Source organism: Heloderma suspectum, chromosome 5 (genome assembly GCF_057233095.1).
Source record: "Heloderma suspectum isolate Gila_16-S chromosome 5, 16-S_ref, whole genome shotgun sequence".
In the NCBI taxonomy this organism is placed as follows: domain Eukaryota; kingdom Metazoa; phylum Chordata; class Lepidosauria; order Squamata; family Helodermatidae; genus Heloderma; species Heloderma suspectum.
In genome coordinates, this window is record NC_139462.1 from 38771352 (window position 1) to 38795061 (window position 23710).

Here is a 23710-nt window from a genome sequence, read left to right on the forward strand (position 1 = left end):
GGGGAGAAGGAGAAGAAGAAGAAGAAGAAGAAGAAGAAGAAGAAAGGTTCCAGGGCACTATATAACAGAGCAAGAAGGGCCAGCGGCGGACACGGCTCGGCGGTGTCGCTAGGGGGAGCTGTGGAGGGAAGCGACGATGGAAGTGACAGCGCGGCGCTCTTCCGCTCGCGCGCCCAGGGGTGCTGGTTTCCGAGGGACGACGCTGCAACTCCTTGGCACGGTCCTTCCGGAATAGGTTCCGTTGGCGGCCGACGCAGGCGCGCTCTCGCCCTGTGTTTCCTCGCCTCCAATCCTACTGCCTCCTTGGGCGAGAGGGGGAGCCGAGGACGAGGAGGAGGAGGAGGACGCGGCAGCGTCGGTAGCAGCAGCAGTGTCGTCGTCGTCGTGAGGACAGCGCCATGTCGGTGCCCCCCACAGGGTTTCCCCCGCCGCCCCTGGCCCCCGCCGCCGCCTTCTTGCCGGGCGGGCCCGCCGCGGGCCTCAGAGCCCCGGGCGGCGTGGGGCTCTGCCAGAACGGTAATTAAGCAGGGCCGGCTGGACGGTGAGGGCGAAGGCAAAGGGAGGCGGGGAGGAGAAAGAAGTAGTCGCGTCGGGCGCAAAGCTGCCGGGAGGCAACGCGGAGGGGAGCGGAGGGGAGGGGGGAGAGTTTGTATCGGCTGGTGGGAGGGGTGGTGTAGAGCTGTGGGTGGGGGGGGGCACAAGAGGGTGGGGTGCCCCATGGAGTTGGGCAAGTTTCGTGGCGAGAGTGCAGCAGCAACCGCAGCAAGAGGGAAATGTTGGGGCTGTGGCTGTAGGAATGTCAAGGGTCAGGGATGGGGGTGGTTTGGGACACGGAAGGGGCAGGGAGTGTGTGAGAGAGAAACATCCTTTGGCCTGAGCGCAAAGATGCCGCGCAAGCCCGAGCATCTAACTTTCATATGGCAGACTTTTCAGGTACATGTGAAATTTAGTGCCTAAGAAGATCGCTGCTGGATTAGACCAATCTAGCCCCACCCACATGCTCTGTCCAGCTCGGAGGCCACCCAGTTACTTTTGGGAAGGCAACAGGCAGGACATGAAGGCATCCCCCAGCTCTGTGTGCTTCCCTGCAATTTGCATTCAGTGATGTACTGCCTCTGTAGAGGTTCCATTTCGTTCTCCTGACTGGCTAATAGGCATTGATTTCCTCCATAATTTCGTCTAATCCTCATCTAAAACCATCTAAGCCAGTGGCCATTGCCACATCTTGTGACAGCAAATTCCATAAACTAGTCATGCTTAGTGTGAAGATGTTCTTCTTTGCTTGGCCTGAATTTTCTGCAACTTTCATTAGATGACCCTGAGTTCTACTATGGTGAAAGTGGGAATACAAACATATTTCTATCCACTTTCTCCACATCATGCATATTTTTTATAAACCTTTATCATTTCTCTCCCCCGCCCCCTTGTCTTTGTTTTCTTCTAAACTGAAGGGCCTGATGTTCTAACATGTTTTTTTTAGGAAAGGTGCTCCAATCCTTTGATCATTTTGGGGTGCAATCCTGTGCATGTTTAGAAAGAAAAAAGTCCTACAATTCCCAGTATTCCCCAATCAGATGGGCATGGGATTGCACCCTTAGTGACCCTTTTCTGCACCTTTTCCAGCTCTACAGTATCTTTTTAAATGTTGTGTGGGTGTGTAGTATTTCAAATGTAGCCATGCCAAGTATGTATAAAAAGATGTGAAGATACCCGCTGTCTTATTTCAATCCCTTTCTTAATCTCTAGCATGGAGTTTGCCTTTATTTTCACCGCTGTTGCAGGACACCTTCACTGTTCTTTCTACCGTGACCTCAAGATCTTTCTTGGCTAGTCACTGCCAGTTCAGACCCCTTTATTGTGTATGTCGATTTAGGAGGTTTTGGCTCAATGTGTGTGTCACTTTACATTGAATCTCAGTTGCCATTTTGCCCATTCACCTACATTGGAGAGATCATTTTGAGTTCTAGGTAATCTGCTTGGTTTTAGCATGAATCTAACTTTTTCTGGCTCTGGGATATTGAGTGGAGTCTATGATTGTGCTCCCCTCACCCCCAGTCCTAAACTATACAGACTGTGGTATCTCAACATATTCTCCAGTCATTAAGATGCTTGGAGCTAATGTAAACATCCTCTACTTCTGTATACAAAAGGGAGATTGACAATCCTATCTTGTCCACACAGGTGAGGTCTGTTTGGGGCCCCTCGTTTACATCTCTGTATTGCAGACATTCTTACATCATGCAGTGTAGTCACTAGCTCCTTTCTCGTGTTTACTGCAAACACATGAAGAGGGCACCCCCAATCTACTAATTTCTGTTGGAGACCTTTGTGTGTTCAGCGCAAAAGTCTCCCTTAGGACCTCTGCACGGAACGCATGAAGTTCAGGAGTAGAGGGGTTGGGACCAGCACACGTGGGGACATTGGAGGCGATGCGTGTGGCCCTTCAACTCCTATACCAGTGGTGTAGAACCTATTTCAGCCCGAGGGCTGAATTCCATTCAGAGAAGCTCTTGGGGGCCGCATTCCAGTGGTGGGTGGGGCTAAAGGCAAAAGGGGCTGGACCAAAAATACCAGAATATTTTAGCTTAAAGCTCTTAATGCCAGTAACGAAACCATAGGGGATACATTTCAACCATTTAATTCAACTGTGCACAAGCAGGGAATCCACCGATCAGTGGTTGAGGGAAAGAAGATGGGGCCAGGGGAATGGGGTGTAGCCTTCTGGAGGCCCCGGGAGGGCTCGATTGGGCCCCTATGCATGACGTTCTGCACCCCTGCCCTACACAGTTTTAGCCCCCATGGATTTGGCTGTATGCCTGAATCAGGCTGCTGTTGGACAACAAATCAAGGTTTGACTAACAGTTATTATTTGTGATCGCCAAATAAAGCCTCCATGTTCAGAGATAGCATACCACTGAACACTAGCTGCTGGGAAAAACAATGAGGGAGGGCTGTTGCCACCTACTCTTTGTGTGCTTCTCAGAGACATCTGGCTTGTCGTTGGGAATGGGATTGTGGACTAGATGGCCCCTTGCTGTGATTGAACAAAACAATTGTTTTACATAGAGCATTCCACAGGTATTTTGACATGTTCCTTCTTTTGGTTGGGAGGCTTTTGTTTTGTGAAACTAAATATTCCTAAACTGCGTTTTTACTTCCTGTGCTAATCAACGGTTTTCAGCACAGGTTTCTATCAGGGCAAGTGCATCGGCATTAAAATGTGTGCATGCTTAAGTAGATTTGGACCCAAGTTGCCCTTTATGAATGTCAGTTTTTTTACCTATTAAACAAATAAGTTTAGAGGTTTTGTTAAAATATTTAGCCAGCATTTTTAATCTGTCAGTATTGCTAATGATTTATTAATCTGTCAGTATTGCTAATGATTTATGTAGGATTGGCACCACTGTATAATAAGTGTTTGTGGCAGAAATCCAGATTTTTAAGAACAGTTAAGAGAAATAACTTATGTGCTTCTAAATTAATGTGATTGTGTTTGAATAAAGAAGCATATCTGAGCATTTTAATCACCAAGTATGGTAGTGAAACAGTTCTTTTATGAATAAAATAAGTCTTTGGCTCATGTGTGTAAAGTGAAAACTGTAAAAAGGTTTCTGTAAGAGTAAGGTAAAGAGTGAGTTTCATATGGTCCTCTTGATGGTATATTATTATTACAGCCCAAGGATTTTTGTTTGGATTTTTGAGGATAACTTTCTAATCCTCTTAGTTGCAAGCAGTTGATGGCAACAATTTCTTATGAAGTTTTCAGCTTTGTCCCACCCTTGAAGGTTAAGACATTGCTGAATGTATGACTGTACCGACTTCTGGATATGATCCTTGTTGGTACCAGATTGTTTTGGTGCATCATGTTGCTGTGGTTGCTAGTTCTAATCTGTGGAGCCTCTGCCAGAAGTGGGAAAGGCTGCACCTTCTAAAAATGCAAACTTTGAGAGCCATGTCATGCAGTGGCTAGAATTGTGTTTTTTAAAATGTTAGAAACCTAGGTTCGAATCTTTGCCCATCCACAAAGCTTACTGTATGGTCTTGGGCAAGTCGCTATCTTTCAACCTAACCTACCCCTCTGAGGTCTTGGTAAGGTAAAATGACTGACCAAAGTAAGCTGCATATAGCTCCTTGGATAAAACATAGGACACACGTACATATTCAGCACTGGCTTCTGCTAAGTGGTAATTTAACTATGAATGATTATTGGTAGAAAGTAGTGAACAAGTTCTGAGTTTTTATATTTTATGCTGTAGCAGGCAGTGAAAACTCAAATGGCATGTGTGTGTCCCTGTTTGACACAACTGTTCAGTGTATTTTTATTTATTTAAAGCATTTATAACCCGCTCTTCAGATAATAAGGGTCTCAGAGCAGCTTACAGATGAGTAAAAACAAGATGGTCTATGGAAGTATGTTTGGGCCCACTCTGGCAGGGTGGTGGGACAACAAATTAAATTCCTGCCTCTTTGTATTGCCACTTTTGGGTTCTTTTGGCCCATAGGCAGAGTTAAGCTGGAGTGTGCACTGGCCATAACTGATAGCAAAGGAGGGAATTAGGGCGCAGAATCTTTGGCACAGAGTAATTCATCAGCTGCATCCATTGGAATTAAAACTGAGCAGTAAGACAGTAAGAAAAGGGAGGCAGTACTGTGTGTGTGCGTGTGCATAGGTGCGCATGTGTAGGGCTTTCTACACCTGTCGAAAGTATACTTCACCAGATATTCCAAGGTGAAAATTCGGTGCAGCTTTAGTAGCAACTCGTTTGTTCCGTTACTGTAGCTTGAGGTGATCACAAGGCTTAAGCCCTGTTGAATTTCCCTTTCCATGTAGAGGATTTTGACCATCACAGATCGCATCAGATTACTGTTCTGATTCTGGAATAAAAACCATCCTTGCAGTGCAATTCTATACATGTCTTCTCAGAAGTAAACCCTATTGAGTTCAATAGAGCTTATTCTCTAGTAAGTGTATATAGGATTGCAGCCTTAATTAGACATCCTTGGTGTTACTTTGATAGTATCTCTGTTTAAAATATGTTAGTACTTTCCCCTTTCTTGTATGTCTGCTCTTTTAATATCTTTTTTTGGTTAACATTCAGGTTCTCTGGCATGACTCCATGTGGAGGCCCTGTTTTTAAAACAGTATGCCTAGTTTTCTTAGTCTAGAAGTTCAAAGTTAACAAGACTTTTCACTGTGGGTAAAGAGAAATGATTTTTTTAAGTTTATCATTTGTATTTCTACTGTTGCTCGTGTAGCTAGATAACTGAGAAGTTATATTGGCAGGAAATCCACAAAAGTACTCAAATTGAACACCCTGGCGCCTGTCCCTCTGAACGCTGATGAGTATCGCTTCCCTTTTCTCTGGAGTGAACGAGCCAATAAGGATGAGACTTGGTGCAGTCTATAAAGTTTACTAATGTTTGGATAATTACTGCACGTTATAAAGGTGTGGAGATTCAGAAAGCTGGGCAAGATGCTCTGAATGAGTGTGTAGGTGAGTGGAGTGTGTGGGTGAGAGCTGAGTACCTTCTTTTTGATAGTATCTAGCAAGATTCCAGACTAAAAACTAACGGAAGTGGAGCATGTTGGGCTGAGCTTGATTTCAGGTAGGTTTGTTTGTTTTGTTCAGTTCCTTACAGTTCAGGCTAGTACAGGAGTGGGGAACCTGTAGCTCTCCAGATGTTGTTGGACTGCAGCTCCCATCAGTCCCAGCCAGCCCATGGTTAGGTTATGGGAGTTGTAGTCCAGCAACATCCGGAGGGCTACAGATTCTTACATCAGATAAGATCATTATGCAAATTAACAGTGATCCTAGCTGATGTTCATTAGCTAAAATGGACATGGATACAAGGCATAACTGCTTACTGTTTTACACAGCACAGACTCAACAACAGTTGAACGTCAAATATAAATATATATATATATATATATACACGCACACACACACAGGACAGGACCATGCACTCTTCCATACTCCAAATGCTGCTTGTCCCAACTGCTTATTTATATTTCAAATATTTCTATCTGCTAGTTGTTGCCATGCATTGTCATTTTCACACACAGGTTAACTTACACATGTAATACACATGTAATGGAAAATGCAGGACTAGAGATTTTTTATCAAAAGTGTGGTGCGCTCACAGCAGATTTATGCACTATATTCTGACAAAATGGGGACATTCACTCAAGTCCAAAAGCGTATTGTTACTGATTTCATTCTCAATGCATATGCATTATAAAAGACAAAAACAGCTGGATTAGCATGCTAGCCCCTTAGTACATGGAGCCATATACTAGTTCTAATAGGCCTAACATAGAGGTAGAGAAAGATGAAGATTGGGGGAATTAGTGTTTGCCAAATGTGGAGTGGAAGGTGATACTATGGAAATGGCAAGGCAGGGAATTGGGAGGCTATACAACCAGGGAATCTTGGGTGCGGTTGACAATAGTGGGCCATGGGTGCAGAAATGGATAATTTTAGGTGGAAAGGGGAAGAAGGAGCATACACAGTTATAATTGCCTGACTTAGAATAATGGGAACCCAAAGGATTTCACTTCCTGGATGGCACCAAATAGTTAGGGCACAGACTACCCTCGGTTTTTTCAGCTTTAGCTAAGAATTAAAAATGGAATGAAAGTCTCAGCCAAATTTGATAATGGAATGGCCCACATTATCAATAAACATTGGGAGACCGAATGTTGGCTTGGCCTTTATTAGGGATTGCAGAGCCACCACAATTTGGCTTAAAAACAAATTTTGGATAGTGAGTCTTGAAAATGAGGCTCTTCTTAGAATTCCCAATAATATTTTAAAAGCTGGCTAAAAATGGTTGTGCTGTGGTAGCAGCTTCCCATTACTCTCAGCTTCTTGCTTGAGTTCCACCCTTGGACTCAAAACCAACAACTTAGACTTAGGTCACAGCCCCCTGCAAGACACCAAAACTGCGTGTCAGGAGCTCACATGTTGTGCTGTTTTATGTGTGGAACATGGCTTTGGATTCAGTGGGTGCTTTACTAGAGAATAAAGTTTTTTTTCTTTGGATATGCAAGGCAAACGGATCTCCCTGGACAAATGAGGCAACGAAGTGGTTCACTAGGGAAGCAGGGGGACTCTGGCCTTGGAAATGTGGAATCAGTGCCAGAGTGCAGTAGAAGCCAATTGAACCCTGGGTTATTCTTAGAACTGAGACCCACAAACATGAGGGGTGCCCAGGCAAAAAGAAAGAAGTGTGCCCTGAACTCCAGGCCAGTTATAGGGTTCAAAACTAAGGGTATAAAGGACTCAGGGGCTGGAGCCAGGACAGTTTAAGACTAAGATAACTATAATTTGGTTCTGGGGATTGAAATTCCCCCTTAATTTACATGTAGCTAGCCATACACAGCAGCACAATTTTCAAAACAAAAGGTAGCATTAAGTGGTATCTGAATCTGTTAACCTATCTAGGAAATGGGAGCTTAAGGATTGGGCCAGGTTTTTCCGCCAAAGCTCTGGATTGGCCAGTTCAAAGGTACCTTCATGGGTCCATTAGCTGGTTGGTGGCATGGCAGTCAGGCAGTATTTGCGCGTTTCCATAGATACAAGGAGCAATTCACTTAAATCTAATGGAGGAAGCTCATACATACTGGGTCCTTCCTTGCTATGGCCATCTAAAGAGCTTTATCAGTGTTCCTGGCAGTTTTCCATGCTGCTTCTTCCAGAATCAAAATGGATACCTGAGCTAAGGTATCACAGTAATGTGCCAGTGAAATACATTGCTTACAATACAAGTGTCCAGAACACCAGCACATTGGAGCATTTTGGGGCAGAATCCAAAAGGCGCTTATGCCCCACCCATTCTCTTATGCCCTGCCAATTCCATTGTGCAAGCAGCCCCCACCACTTGTGCAAGATCGATTTAGCTCTTCCAGGGCAACCTGAAACTAGTTCTGCTCATTTTGGAGCTTCCTCTAGGAAGCGCAAAATCTCCCTTGTATAAATGGAGGGTCCTGCTTGCGCAATGGAATCAGTGGGACCCATTGTTTGTGGAAGGGAATTGGTAGGGCAGAAGGGAATCGACAGGGGCATAACATGCGCCCTGTTGGGTTCTGTCCAAAGTAACACAGTGGTCCTCAAGTTGCTCTGAATGTTGTATCCAAATCAGGTTGCAAAATTATCATGGTTTACATCTCTGGTTCCCATTGCTAGGTGGTCCAGATTATCAACTGCCTTTTACAGCACAGTTGTGTTGCATTGCACTGTCTTTCTGGTGGTAGGCAAGAAATTCTTCTTTGCTACTGCCATTCTATAATATATAATTAATATAATATTTTTATATAGAGAGAGAGATTTCCATACACATATGTGATATAAAGTTTGAATCTAGTCCGCTTCAATGTCTGCTATGTGGAATTGTACAAGCTGTTGCAAAAGTATTCTTATTATCTGGTCTCTGGACTCTCATTGTTACTGAACACTTGGGCAAATTCCAGATGAGTGAATATATAGTCTGTATAGCAAAACACAAAAAACTCTAAATATGAACTAGTTTATTGTGGTGTGAGTTCTCATAGGCAAAAAACACGTCATGACATTTGGTTTCCTACTCTTTAAAGATACAATCTGTATAAGTTTAATTATTTTTTTCTTTCAGGACCAGCACAACATCAGATGCAGTTCCCCCCTGGATATGGATCACACCCTCAAAACTATAGTGCTCCCTCAGGACACTATTCACAAGTGCCCAATAAAGCTATCCCTTCACAGCTGGATAACCACTGTGGTGCTGATTATTATTCTGCCCACTGTTCAGTGCCAGCACAAAATGTTAATGCATCTTCTGTGACTTCCAAGATGTTGAGCACACAGGGATCACAGCACTTGTACAATAGAGCACCTCATGTTGCAGAATCATCTGGACCTATCCAAGGAATGATTTCTTCTGCATCCCAGTTACATACCAGCGTTTCACAGTCACATTCCTCATTTGGTAATCCTTACAGTAATTCAGCCTTGCACTCTGTCAGCTCTTCAGTTCCATCTCAGGGATTTGTTGCTCCTTCCGGTCACTATGCCATGCCTGCTGTCTCTGGTGTTGCTTATCCTAGTGTGTCATATCCTTCCATGTCCATTGGCAGTCCATATGGGCAAGTGCCTACTTCCCACAGTGTACCATCTCTTGGACATTCTCAAGAGGCAAATGCTTACTCTAGTCAAAATAGAGGCCTACCTACAGGGCAACAGAGAGTTCCTTTGGGTTACAGCTCTGTGTCATGGATGGCCCCAGAACTCCAGTCAGCTCAAGCGAATCACAGTGGAAGCTTTGCAGGATCCTTGCCTGAAGCAAGCAACCCAATGAGCACAGGTATTGCATAAAGAGCTAAAGTAGATGGGACAGGGAGTTGATGGGTTGTTCATGTATCTGCTCTGTTCATATCTAAAACAGGATGGGAGGGGCCTACATTTTACAACAAAAAGTGTATGTGGATGAGGAGAGCTGAATTCCTTCATCGTGCTCCCTCACTCCAAGTATTTTTCTTCCCCACCTAGCTCACTGTCCCCTCTCTTGAAATACTGACCCTTCCGCTAGTTATGATAGGCTGGCCTACAAGCCAAATGCACTATAGGAGCATGTTCCAGTTTGTGCAACCTTAGTATGTGTTTAGAACAGAATTGCAGTAATGTTTTCAAGGTTGTCTTTCACCAAGTCATTCAGCTCTATATCTAAAATAATGTGAATTGAAATTCTCAGGATTTTAATAAATGGTGTGATTGCCTGGAGTAGGCAAGGCTGAAGTATGTATTTAAATGGTTTGGATTGGTGCGTAGACAAGGGCGCAGGTGATTCATTCAGTTAACTTTAGATAAAGATGCTTTTTACTGGTAGCTGGTTCTTTTATGTTTTCATTCTGATACTAATGACATGGCAGCAGTGGAATAATACATTTTAAAAATATATCGATTTACAGGTCAGAATTTAGTTATTCTCTTCAATCTAGTGCTATTTGAAGTACACAGCTATTCAGCAGTAACAACAAAGGGTCTTGTGGCACCTTAAAATTGAACAAATGTATTGTGGTGTAAGCTTTTCATTTAATTTATTACATTTCTATAGCACCCAATAGCCAAATACAGTAATATAAAAAAACCATTTTATGCTATATACATACACAATTTTAGCAATCAACAATAAATAAGAAATCCCAGGAGCTATTAAAAACCCTATAATAAGCAGTCAAATGCCTGGGAATAGAAGAAGGTCTTAACCTGGCACCGAAAAGATGACAACGTTGGTGCCAGGCGGACCTCACTGGGGAGAGCATTCCATAATCAGGGGGCCTCCACTGAGGAGTGTTGCCATCTCCCAAACCTCTCTTGGAGGGCGCACTTGGAGAAGGGCCTCAGATGACGATTGTAGTGTACAGCTAGGTTCATACCAGGGGAGGTGCTCTGTCAGGTAGTGTCCTAATGCCATGTAAGGCATTATAGGTCAAAACCAGCACTTTGAATTGGGCTCAGAAGCACAGGCAGCCAGTGCAGGTAGGCCAGAATCATGTTATATGTTCAGACCTTCAGATCCCCCTTGTTAATCCGGCTGCCACATTTTGCACAAGCTGCAGCTTCTGAACTGTTTTCAAAGGCTGTTCATTTTGAGGACTGGACCTGCTTCATCAGATCCATGAAGTGTTATCCTCAGTTTGCGCATAATGTACGTCTGCATGTACGTGTCTTCACACATACACATATAGGGGGGAAAGTTTCACACAGTGATGCCAAGCGGTCATCATTTTTCAGAAAAGGAACTTCAAAGGAGGTACATGAAATTGCTGAACGAGGTTATTATTTCAAAAACATACACTTTGCCTTTTTTTACCAAGTGAAGTCAAGGTGTAATCATAACTTTATAGTAACACCCCCCCATCAAATTACAAATTAACACTTCATAAAACAAAATCCTGATTTTGAACAGTAATGAGCCAGGAAAACGTTTAACTAAATGCCTTCTTCATGGATCACTGCCTTGTTGTGGCGAAGGGGCTTGTGTAACTCAATGAAGCCATAAGCTATGCCGTGCAGGGCCACCCAAGACGGACAGGTCATGGCAGAGAGTTCTGACAGAATGTGGTCCACTGGAGAAGGAAATGGCAACCCACTCCAGTATTCTTGCCAAGAAAACCCCATGGAACGTAACACAAGGCTAAAAGAGATGACACCGGAAGATGAGCCCCTCAGGTCGGAAGGTGTCCAATATACTACTGGGGAAGAGCAGAGGGTATTTCCAAGTAGCGCCAGAAAGAGTGAAGCGGCTGGGCCAAAGCCGAAAGGACACTCAGCTGTGGATGTGTCTGGTGGTGAAAAGAAAATCCGATGCTGTAAAGAACAATATTGTTTAGGAACCTGGAATGTCAGATCAATGAATCAAGGTAAGTTGGAGGTGGTCAAACATGAGATGGCAAGATTGAACATCGACATCTTGGGAATCAGCGAACTAAAATGGACAGGCATGGGCGAATTTAATTCAGGTGACCATCATATCTACTATTGTGGGCAAGAATCCCTTAGAAGAAATGGAGTAGCACTCATAGTCAACAAAAGGGTGGGAAAAGCAGTACTGGGGTACAATCTTAAAAACGATAGAATGATCTCAGTACGAATCCAAGGCAAACCATTCAACATCACAGTAACTCAAGTCTATGCCCCAACCACTGATGCCGAAGAAGCTGAGGTTGATCCGTTCTATGAAGACCTACAACACTTTCTAGAACTAACACCAAAAAAAAATGTCCTCTTCATCATAGGGGATTGGAATGCTAAAGTAGGAAGTCAAGAAATCACCGGGATAACAGGCAAGCATGGCCTTGGTGTACAGAATGAAGCAGGACAAAGGCTAATAGAGTTTTGCCAAGAGAACACGCTGATCATGGCAAACACTCTTTTCCAACAGCACAAGAGACGACTCTACACATGGACATCACCAGATGGTCAATATCGAAATCAGATTGATTATGTCCTTTGCAGCCAAAGATGGAGAAGCTCTATACAGTCAGTAAAAACAAGACCTGGAGCTGACTGTGGCTCAGATCATGAGCTTCTTGTTGCAAAATTTTGGCTTAAATTGAAGAACGTAGGGAAAACCACTAAACCATTCAGGTATGACCTAAATCATATCCCTGATGAATACACAGTGGAGGTGAGGAATAGATTTCAGGGATTAGACCTGATAGACAGAGTGCCTGAGGAACTATGGACGGAGGTCCGTAACATTGTTCAGGAGGCAGCAACTCAGTCCATCCCAAAGAAAAAGAAATGCAAGAAAGCCAAGTGGCTGTCTGATGAGGCTTTACAAGTAGCTGAGGAAAGAAGGGAAGCAAAAAGCAAGGGAGAAAGGGGAAGATATATCCAACTGCATGCAGGGTTCCAGAGAATAGCAAGGAGAGACAAGAAGGCCTTCTGAAATGAACAATGCAAAGAAATCGAGGAAAACAACAGAATGGGAAAGACTAGAGATCTCTTCAAGAAAATCGGAGATCTTAAGGGAACGTTTTGTGCAAAGACGGGCATGATAAAGGACAAAGAAGGCAGGGACCTAACAGAAGCAGATGAGATTAAGAAGAGGTGGCATGAATACACAGAAGAACTATACAGGAAAGATCTGAATGTCCCTGATAGCCATGATAGTGCGGTCACTGAACTTGAGCCGGACATCCTCGAGAGTGAAGTCAAGTGGGCCTTAGGAAGCATTACTAACAACAAAGCTAGTGGAGATGACAGTCTTCCAGCTGAGCTATTTAAAATCCTAAAAGATGATGCTGTTAAAGTGCTGCATTCAATATGCCAACAAATTTGGAACACTCAACAATGGCCACAAGACTGGAAAAGGTCAGTTTACATTCCAATTCCAAAGAAGGGCAACGCCAAAGAGTGTTCAAACTACCGTACAATTGCGCTCATTTCACATGCCAACAAGGTGATGCTCAAAATCCTACAAGCTAGGCTTCAGCAGTATGTGAACCGAGAACTACCAGAAGTACAAGCTGGGTTTCGAAGAGGCAGAGGAACTAGAGATCATATCGCCAACATTCGCTGGATCATGGAGAAAGCAAGAGAATTCCAGAAAAACGTCTATTTCTGCTTCATTGACTACGCTAAAGCCTTTGATTGTGTGGATCACAACAAACTGTGGCAAATTCTTAAAGAGATGGGAGTACACCAGACCACCTTACCTGTCTCCTGAGAAACCTGTACGAGGGTCAAGAAGCAACAGTAAGAACCGGACATGGAACGACCGAGTGGCTCAAAATTGGGAAAGGAGTACGACAAGGCTGCATATTGTCACCCTGCTTATTTAACTTATATGCAGAGTACATCATGAGAAATGCCGGGTTGGATGAATCAGAGGTCGGAATTAAGATTGCTGGGAGAATTATCAACAACCTCCGATATGCAGACAATACCACCCTAATGGCAGAAAGCGAAGAGGATCTCAAGAGCCTCTTGTTGAGGGTGAAAGAGAAAAGTGCAAAAGCTGGTTTGAAACTCAACATTAAAAAAACCAAGATCATGGCATCTGGCCCCATCACTTCCTGGCATATAGAAGGGGAAGAAATGGAAGCAGTGACAGATTTTACTTTCTTGGGCTCCAAGAGCACCGCAGACGGTGACTGTAGCCATGAAATTAAAAGATGCTTGCTCCGTGGGAGGAAAGCTATGGCCAACCTAGACAGCATAGTAAGAAGCAGAGACATCACCTTGCCGACAAAGGTCCGTCTAATCAAAGCTATGGTTTTCCCAGTAGTAATGTATGGCTGTGAGAGCTGGACTATAAGGAAGGCTGAACGCCGAAGAATTGATGCTTTCGAACTGTGTTGCTGGAGAAGACTCTTACGAGTGCCCTGGACTGCAAGGAGGTCCAATCGGTCCAATCAGTCCATCCTAAAGGAAATCAACCCTGAGTGCTCATTGGAAGGACAGATACTGAAGCTGAAGCTCAAATATTTTGGCCACCTAATGTGAAGAGAAAACTGTCTGGAAAAGCCCCTGATGCTGGGAAAGACTGAAGGCAAAAGGAGAAGGGGACGGCAGAGGATGAGATGGCTAGATAGCATCACCGATGCAATGAATATGAACTTGAGCACACTCCGGGAGAGAGCGCAGGACAGGAAGGCCTGGCGTGCTATGGTCCATGGGGTCACGAAGAGTCGGACACGACTGAACGACTGAACAACAAAAATGCCTTCTTGAACAGCCATGTTTTCACCAAATGCTAAAAAGGATATTATGTCGAGACCTGACTGATCTTATTTTCAAGAGCATTCCAGAAGGCAGGAGTCACTACAGAAAAGAACCTGCTCCTATTACATGTTCATCAAACCTCATATGGCCAAGGAATCTGGAGCAAGGCTTCAGATTTCTGGCAGAGCAAGGGGAAGGAATACATGGAATTCATCAGTAAGCTTGATTTTATTGGTTTAGGCCTTGGTCAGAACAATAGTTTTCCTCTCCCACTACAGGTGTTAAAATAGCATAGCATAGCTAGGAGGATTGGGTTGTCTCCTACTGTTGTTGTGAATGGTTACTGTGCTTTTCTCATATCATTTAAGCTCTTAATAGGATTTACCTCTTACATTTCATGGCTGTTTGACTAGCAGTGTGGAGTGGGGATGGACCAAAGGAGCAATAATCACACACAGGCTGAAGTTCATTATAAATGGCCAAGCGTTTATTGATTACAGCTTATGGAGCTTGGCACGGCATAAGGCAAAAATCTAGTCATTGGGCAGATCCCTGACTGCTGGCCTATCCCAATGTCCCAGCCCATGTGCTGGGATATTGTTGCTGGAAGAGGCAGGAATCTTGGGCCCACCACGATGCAAACCGATAATGTGGGCACATCCTGTGACCTAGCTGTCTGGCAGACATGCCAGTGCCTGAGAGGAGCTTTTGAGGTGCCACCCTAGGGTCCATTATGGGGACCCCCACTGAGTAGTGTGGAGTTCAATCCCTGCTTACACAGACTATTCCCAAATGTGTGAGACATTTCTTCTCAACTCCATCAGTTGGCAGCTAATTTCTATAAGCAAGGTAACAAAATCCTTAAAACAGGGAGGATGCACTGGTGTGTTAGTGACAGCAGTGGCCAAAGCAGTGGGCAGGTCTCCCAATTTCCACTCTAGGAGTGGACCTGAAAGTTCCCTCCCAGATCCTTCCTAAGGCTCCAGCCCGAGCAGCCAGCTTGTCCTGACCTGCAGCACAGCTGGGCAGCTACCTGGAGCAGCCAGCCATGTACAGAAGAGGTTTTTGGCTACTCCCCCCGCCCCCCAGTGACAGACACAAAAAGGCCTCCTTTAGTAAGTGGGACCCAGGGTTTTCAGTCAGTCAGTCAGTCTCAGTCTCTCTCTGTCTCTTTCTCTCTCTCTCATATGCCACAATAAATCTTAGTTTTTAAGGTGCCACAAGGCTCTCTGTTGTTGCAACAGACTAATATGGCTACCCCTCTCGAAACGATTAACCAGCATAATTATTGTCTTCCTATTTCCCCTCTGGTAACTATTTCCCCTGTGTTTGATATTTCAGGGTCACCACATCCTGTAAACCACAAAGTTCAGCCTGTACAACCTGTCCGGGGAATGTCTTCAGCTGTGACTTCTTCAGTTAGAACACCTGTTGTAGAGAAGACATCAAAGCCCAGCACTTCATCCTCTCTTACGCAACCACCAGATTCCTTGCTTCATGAAGGTATAGAAACTGGAAGACGAGTGAAGCTTTATGCATTTTGAAATTACTGTAATGTTTGAATGTAAAGATTTGTAAGGGGTTCATTTTTTTAGGCTTTTGTGTACAGATCTATCCCAGTACAAGTTGTTGTTGGATATTTATTTTGGCTCAGAAAAGGGTGGTATATGACTGCCATTTTAACACTTGTAAGATTTTGAGTGTCCTACTTTAACTGGGCACTATTTTATTTATTTGTGTATTTTATACACTCTCTCACACACACATACACAAGGTGGTTTGTAAAAGCATCTTAATTACCCTGAGTTCTCAATTCAAAGTAACCACAGATTCTGCTTCTATATTTAGAAAAATATATGTTCAAGACAACCTACTTATTGTGAAATTATTATTGTAGGAGTCAGAATCAAACTTTCCCAGTAGGAGCCTTTTGTAAATCCAGCAAGGTGATATATGGACAGTAAATTTACAGAGATATATAGCAAGAGGAAGTTCAGAAATCAATAGCCTTGGCTGACTGTGGGCCTTTAATGGTAGCTCCAAGGATCATACCAGAAGTTTCTGTCTCTGCTTGTCTAAGGACATCCCAACTCCCAGAACTATGAGGTCAAGATTTGGGGGTGACCTGGCATATTTGCCACTAGTAGCATCCTACAGTCTGCAGTTTGTATCCCTTCTACCAGAAAATGGTCAGATTCAGACAAGGAATGCTACCATACAAGTACTTGGAGTCTTGACTTTGTCCAGAGCAGACAATAGAGGTTGAGTTCATTTTGGAGATTGTGATGATACATAGGGGTGGAGGTGGTCTTGCTGTTATATTGGTCCAAGCCATTTAGGGTTTTATTAGTCTGCATCAATGAGACTGAAAGATGGAAGGGAGCCAGTGCATATGTTGGGACACTGGTGTATTCCTATCAACCAGCTGATGGTGGCATCCTGCAACAGCTGAAGCAAACAAACATTAAAGGTAGCGTTTATGTATTATGTGTATGGTGTTTATATGTCACTTCTATAACTGACAGTGGCTTAATGTTCACAGAACTAAGTTAGACGTCTGATACCTTGCCTCCTGAATGCAGCATTAATAGCTGTAGCCAGCTAAGAATTCAGACTCTCCAAACTGGTGCAAGACTCCGCTTCTAGCTCAAACTCTTAACTGAAGAGTTTTGGCTCCCAATGAAAACATATAATATGAGCAGTTCTATCTGCAAAGTAGGTTGCAAAGTCATCACAGCATATTTCTGGTGTCTTGACTTCTGGATGGAGTCATCCTTAGTGTACAAGGCCATTTGATACCTGGAACTGCTTGCTTATTTATTAAATTTATATCTCAACTTTCTACTAAGATAGCACTCAAGTTGTCTAACAGTAAAATATGGAAAAATGACAAAAGTTAAAACATTAAAACTTACCAACTCACGAGTTCCCTGGGACTGCAGACTGTAGCCTAATCTGTCAGCCAGAGAACCAAGGGTCCCTGGGAGGCCACCCCCACTGCCCTGCTTTCCAGGAAGAACATCATTTCAAGGGGGAGACCAACTGAGTCCCATACATCAGCCAGAGAGGGAACAGCTGCAGGGAGATTGTTTCGCCCTTCTTTGCCAGAAATAACACTTATAAGAGCTTTGAAACTAAGAACTGATGCCCGAGTTTTGCTTCCCCCCCGCCAATCCCTTTTCCTTTTGTGCCATATCTTATAGATTATAAGCCTAAAGGCAGGGACTGTCTTATTATTAAGATTTTATTATTGTAAGCTGCTCTGGGAGCCTTTTTTGGCTGAAGAGTGGGGTAAACCTGCCTTCAATAAATAAATAATCAATCAATCAACTAAAGAGATATTCAATAATACATCAAATAAAAGAAATAAAAATAAAAGATAAAGCACATCAGTAAGAAAGAAATAATAGTACCTACCAGGTTAAAAACCCAATTCAGCAGCAAATCAATGGAGATGCAAAAAGCATGCCTGAATAAAAATGTCTTTGCCTGCTAAAGGAAAGATAATAGAGATGGAGCTAATTTGGGCTCTCTTGGCAGGAAGTTCCAGGGCCTGGGAAGTGGGAACAGCCACTGAAATGGCCCTCTCTCATGTTCCTGTCAAGGTGTGCTTCTGATACTGGCAACGATGTGGGTTTTCTGGAAAATTTTCCAATGCAAATTAAGTTAATTGGCATAGGGTCATTTGAATAGGAAAATTGTCAATTTGTATCTGTCAATTTTCTGATACCCTAGAGAAATCTAATTTAGAATGTCTGTTTTACTTGTATTTAGTAAACAAAGCTTTAAAAAAGTACCCCATGTTAACTTTTGTCCCAATACACAAGTATTTGAACTGAAATATTTGAGGAAAAAAATGAAAGTACACGTAATATGGTTTAAATATTATATTTTGTAGACATTTTTATTGGAATACTTGTAAAAAATTAAAGACAGTAGCATGTGCTTCTCGTACATTGTTTTAACTTAAGAAAGAAACAAAGTTACTGAAAACTGTTGACACTAATTAATTTTAGCAACCCAAAAGAACTATGCATGATATGCTGACAGCCACTCATCTGTTTCAACAGAGTTCAGTTCTCTTTCACTAAGGTTGTTGGGCACCTTCAGTTTCGCTGTCACTACTTACTAGTTCCATTTTACTCTGAGATATATGTATATTTCAGTGACATTTATTTATAAGATTTATAGACCGCTCAACATCCAATAAAATTTCCAAGTTGTGAACAATAAAAAGGAAGGGGAACGCCCCCCCCCAAAGAATCACTTTTTTAAAAAGTCAAATTATGCCAATAAAAACGTTGGTTTATAAGAGAATATATGTATTCGCTGACATACCTGCTAGGGACAAACACCTGAAAAACTTTAATTACAACTTTGAAACCGCCAGGCTTGTCCAATATTGTATTCGCAATTGGCATATGTTAATTTTTACTAATGAACTTACAAAATAGAAAATTTTCTACAGAAAAATAAAGTACTGGAAATTTATGCAGAATGTTTTCCACCCCACATCACTGGGTACTGCTAGGACTGAGAGGAGGGTCTCCCCTGAGGATCTTAAAAACCAGGCAGGCTCGTATGGGAAAATGCATTCTTTTAAACAGCCTGGTCCCAAATTTCATTGGAGAAGACTGAGACTTTGCTGATACCGTGGAAGCTGAGAGCTGACTTGTTTCTCCTGTGTAACTGGATTAAGATTTGAATGTAAATAGTTCAGATATAAGATAAATGTTAAAGATTGTGATGCAAAAGTGGCTAGCATAGATTAAAATACTAGAATGAATTGGAAATATCAAGTTAATAAGTGAATACTTAGAAGAAACTATTTAGAGTCAAAGAAACTTTAGCTTATTCCTGTGCGCCCCCCGCCCCCCATATCTCATCAGCCTGATTGCTTGCAGTTTTACTCAGAAGCATTGAACTGTGCATAGGAGCGTGACCGTAATCCTGTCTAGCTTTAGTACACTTTCATAATGTGACTCTAACATGTACATTCATGTACAGGCCAGTATGCAAATATTAATTCAACATAATGTATGTTTGAATAGTCTTTGGTAAATGATGTCTGATTGGCAACAGAAAGTCTTCCGTTGATTCCAGAGTCTGTTTGAGAGTGCAGTTGGATAATGGAGAATTTTTGCCTGCCATGTTGGATCCAAATGTTCCAGACCAGGGGAAAAGTTTATGTGAGCAGAAGGGGTATTTCCTGTCATTAGCACCTTTTCAGATGGAGAGAGCTTCAGAATTGCATTGAAAATTTGAACCTTACAGCAGTCATGCCACAAAACATGTTTCAATACATGCATTCTGCTTCATATTTATAAGCACTACCCCAACAGGGAAGACTCAAATATATACAATTTCATTTCTGTGAAAAGAGCTGCACTTTCCATAGCTGACCTAGAACGACCCCATGTCTTCTCCTTTGCTGAGTCATAGCCTATGTTTATATGACTTTGTATACAGTAAAAGTTATAAGACTCTAATGTCATGTTATGGGAAGAGTAGTTGGCCTTCTTTGGAAATTTTAAAAGTGTAGATTAAGGAAAAATAACACTCATTGCAGTGCTAGCACTTTGGAAATTGATATTGAATGTACATGCTAACACTGATTAATGAAATGTATGTTTATGTCCATACTTAATTAAAATCCATAACTTCTTTTAAAAATTCTCAGATTTGATAACCTTCATGCCCAGGTATGGACTAAGTTTCCAGTCCCACATGCACATTTGCTGCAATATTTAACAAGCCAGTGTTCCTCTTCGTGGTCTCTGTGCATCACACATACGGGCTGTGGGCCTGCATGGAGCCTTGATTCGGGAACATTCCATAGCTGAGGAATTTTGGCGGGAACTCTTCCTGCACGGCCCCACTGTGCATGTTTCCAATGGGTTCCCGCCCATTCCCTCAATTCTTCTTCGACTGTGCCTCATTGGGAATATGTCTTTAGAGACTTGTTTTTTCTTCAAACCACAGTGTACCCAAAGAAGCAGTTGGTTACCATAATGGGTTTTTCATCTTCAGATGAAAGGGTAACATGCGTTCCCAAGCGTGAATGGGTCTTTCCATATGGGCTGACAAATTACCCCATGTCTATGTCAATGATAGGGGTAATTTGTTACCCCAATATAATTTCTGCTTGTTGGAGTTGTCTGGACATGTTTGAATGGTTTGGACTGTTGCAGCTTTAGAGTAAGAGTTCTCTCAGGCCTGTTCATTTATCCATTATAACAAATTGATGGCCACGTACACATCCTACTTTTGCAAGATATTTCAAGATAGCCTTTTTTCCAAATTGCAAGGTCATGTCACCTCTGCATCACATGCCTTACCTCTGACCTTTGCAAATACGTATAAGCTTATCCCCCACCCCCGTAGAAGAGCAGTGACTGCAGAAGACTACACTAGGGAATCTTTTTCAGGGCTAACGATTTCATTCCCCCCGCCCCTAAACCCTCTCTCCATAAGCCCTTGCATATGTAGGTTTCAAGTGAGTGAGCTTCAGTGGTAAGGGGATGGATGCTTCAGGACCAAGAGTAATGAGAGGGGCAATGCTTGCTTCTGGTTTCCATGCCAAGGGTGATGGGGCAGGGGAAAAGGGATGCTGGCTGCTCTGCAAAGTATAAGAATGTTGTTTTAGAGGATGCAATATTATCCCATAAAAAGAATTATTATTTCTCAACCTAGCTTAAAGGTTGAGATACCTCTCTGAATTTGTCTTAATCTCTGGAGGATAAATGGTGTTTGTTCTAATTCTACTAAATTTCTTTGTCTGCTACTAATACTTAACCAAGCTGCAGCATTAAAAATTGCTTGCTAAACTTCTGTAAAGATAAAGTGTTTCTCATATTGATTAGGTAATTCACTCACTTTCCATGTTAGGATGTCCTTTGCAATGCCTGGTTTTGGTGTCACTTTTAATGCTCTGATTTGTGCTTTCAATTTCTTGCCTTTTCTGTGTGTCTGATTCTTGTGTTTGTGCTTTCCACTTCACAGGCATGCAGTATGGTGGATATGTTAATAATCAAGCTAGCTCTCCAGCAACTCCCTTGTCATCAAGTTCAGATGATGAGGAAGAGGATGATGAGGATGAGGAAGCAGGTCTGCTTTAGCTTTGCACCAGTATTTCTCACATTTCATACTCCGTTTTGATGGCATTATTCCATTCCTTGAACAAAATTAACTAGATCCTGGAGTAATCTCATTGAAGGCAAAAATTAAGCTGCATTTCATAGTTACAGATATATAAGAGTAATGGGACACTTTTCAGAAAGAGATCACCAGTGCAATCCTATACATGTCTACTCAGAAGTAAACCCCATTGAGTTCAATGAGGCTTACTCCCAGGTAAGTGGGTTTAGGATTGCACTTTCCTTTTCCTTAATTAGAGGCATGAGCATGAATAATATACTTTTGTCAGTTTGGAATCTTCTAAAAGAAGTTGTCATAGCTTTCAGTACATGTTAATATTGCCATTGCAGCATGTTATCCAACTGGTCTGCATTTGTCTTCTCTGTAAACACAAAAATTACACAAAACTCTCCTTTTATTGTTAAATATACTGCAGTAATTTGACATTTTTCAGGTATGAGAAAGTTATAGATAACCAAAAGACTGAATATAGAAATACCTTATGAGGCCAGGCATTCTGGACCAAGGCTAGTCATTTTCATCATCATGCGCAGATAGACTTTTACATGTGATATGCTACATACATGGTAATGTGCTTGTCAGTACATTTCATGTGGTGCATTTCCTGTTGAAATGAATTATGTATGCACAGGTTATTTCAGATTTAATTAGTTTATGCAAATATCTTTTTTTTCAAAAAAAGTATCTGGAGATGCTTGAAACAAAAAAGTGATTAATTGTCACACTACCACTGTTATATACCTTAAGGTGTGGTATAGAGACACTTCTTAAAAATGGAGATTTAAAAATGTCATGCTTACTACTGAAATGATTGGTTATCGTATTACTAGTAACTTCAGTTATAAGCATGTCACTTCAGAATCTTTGTTTTAAACTTCAGTAGTAAGCATGTTGCTTCGCATGTCTATACCACAACCTATAGTATGAAAATTTACTATATTTTTAATCGGTTGTGCTGTTAAACTGCTTGCACTTGTATGGCCCCAGGTAGTGTATGGGAATAACTTGGCATGCATGAATGTGCCTTCAGGAATGTGTAGTGGTTTTGGAACATCGTTTCCTATGGCATTGATAGTGAACATAGTTTTTAATTCAAGTTGTATTTTTCCTGTATTAATCCACACAAACTCATTTTTCATTCTGGTATAGTAAAGTTCTCCCTATCATTGTCCATTCTCTATTTCCATATTATAGAAAGTGCCACCATAATAAAGATTTGTCAGCTCTGCATGTTAATGTGGTTTGAAAGTTTTTCTAGAAAAATGAAAATGTTTTCACATTACTTAGCCTATGCAGTTGGCCCATCTCTGTGTAATCCATTTGAAGCAGATTAAAAGCTTGATGCTAATTATCGTCATCCAGGGCCTTTTCAGAGGCATTCAGTCTCCTAATATAGCAGATGAAGGTAGACTCAAGTTGTTTGTGAGTCAAGACTACTAAGAAGAAATTACTGTTCCTCAGTCTTTCAGTCACCATATTTATTAGGATGATAGTTTTTCACCCTCTTCTCTCTTTCTCCCCCCTACCCCACCCCTTTTGTTTTGTTCCTGAAGAAGTTTTTGGAAAAGGATTGAGTGAAAATAAAAATGAATTAGAGGAGTTGTGTCCACAATTCATTGAAGAGAGGAACTATTTGAAGTAAATGAGGCAGACTATCTGTGTTGAACACTTAGTCTTTGGAAGATTGGAGAATACAATACAATAATTTTTCTAGTATACTAAAAAATATAGTGGAGATCATGGTTCTTGTTAGTTTTGAGACTAACGTAACTTTGAGAATATCCCAAGGTAGATGTACAGTAAGGGCCAGAAATAATGGAACAAGAATAACTGTTTTGGCAATTGGCCTCCGTACACCACCACATTGAAGTTGAAAGGAAACACACCCAGATGGGAGCGAAGTCAGGACTTGTAGCTGTAATTCAAGGGCTTTGACAAAAGTGGGGCACTAACCATTCAGGAAGTAGAGCCAGTGGCATACACACACCCCCATCGTTAGTGGCTCATAAGTAATGGAATGAATGGCTGAGAAGCAGCTGCATGGCCAGGTGTGGCCTGTTTCCTGGGTACCCCATGACCAATCAAGCAGAGAAAAGGCCTGGAGGTAGTTCTGAGTGTTACATTTGCATTTGGTAGCTGTTCACTGGAACTCCCAACATGAGGTCCAAAGAGGTGTCCATGCGAGTGAAGGAGGCCATCATTAGGCTGAGGAAACAAAATAAACCCATCAGAGAGATAGCAAAAACAGTGGGAGTGGCCCACACAACAGCTTGGAACATCCTGAAAAAGAAGGAATTAACTGGCAAGGTCAGCAACAGCAAAAGGCCTGGAAGACTATGGAA

At 42.3% G+C, this 23710-nt stretch overlaps 1 protein-coding gene across 4 annotated transcripts in view; it reads left to right on the forward strand.

The window, feature by feature from the left end:
- The first annotated feature begins 201 nt into the window (after positions 1–201).
- SEC24B (SEC24 homolog B, COPII component) overlaps positions 202–23710 on the forward strand; it is a 51499-nt gene continuing 27990 nt past the window's right edge. Inside the window, exons 1-4 of one of the 4 annotated variants that reach the window (XM_084855839.1) lie at positions 202–516; positions 8632–9342; positions 15552–15713; positions 21213–21317. In XM_084855839.1, the coding sequence (XP_084711965.1) occupies positions 399–516; positions 8632–9342; positions 15552–15713; positions 21213–21317 (1096 nt within the window). In that variant the 5' untranslated portion in view covers positions 202–398. The remainder of the gene's footprint in view (positions 517–8631; positions 9343–15551; positions 15714–21212; positions 21318–23710) is intronic. The other 3 variants (XM_084855841.1, XM_084855840.1, XM_084855842.1) reach the window with 3 other exon arrangements.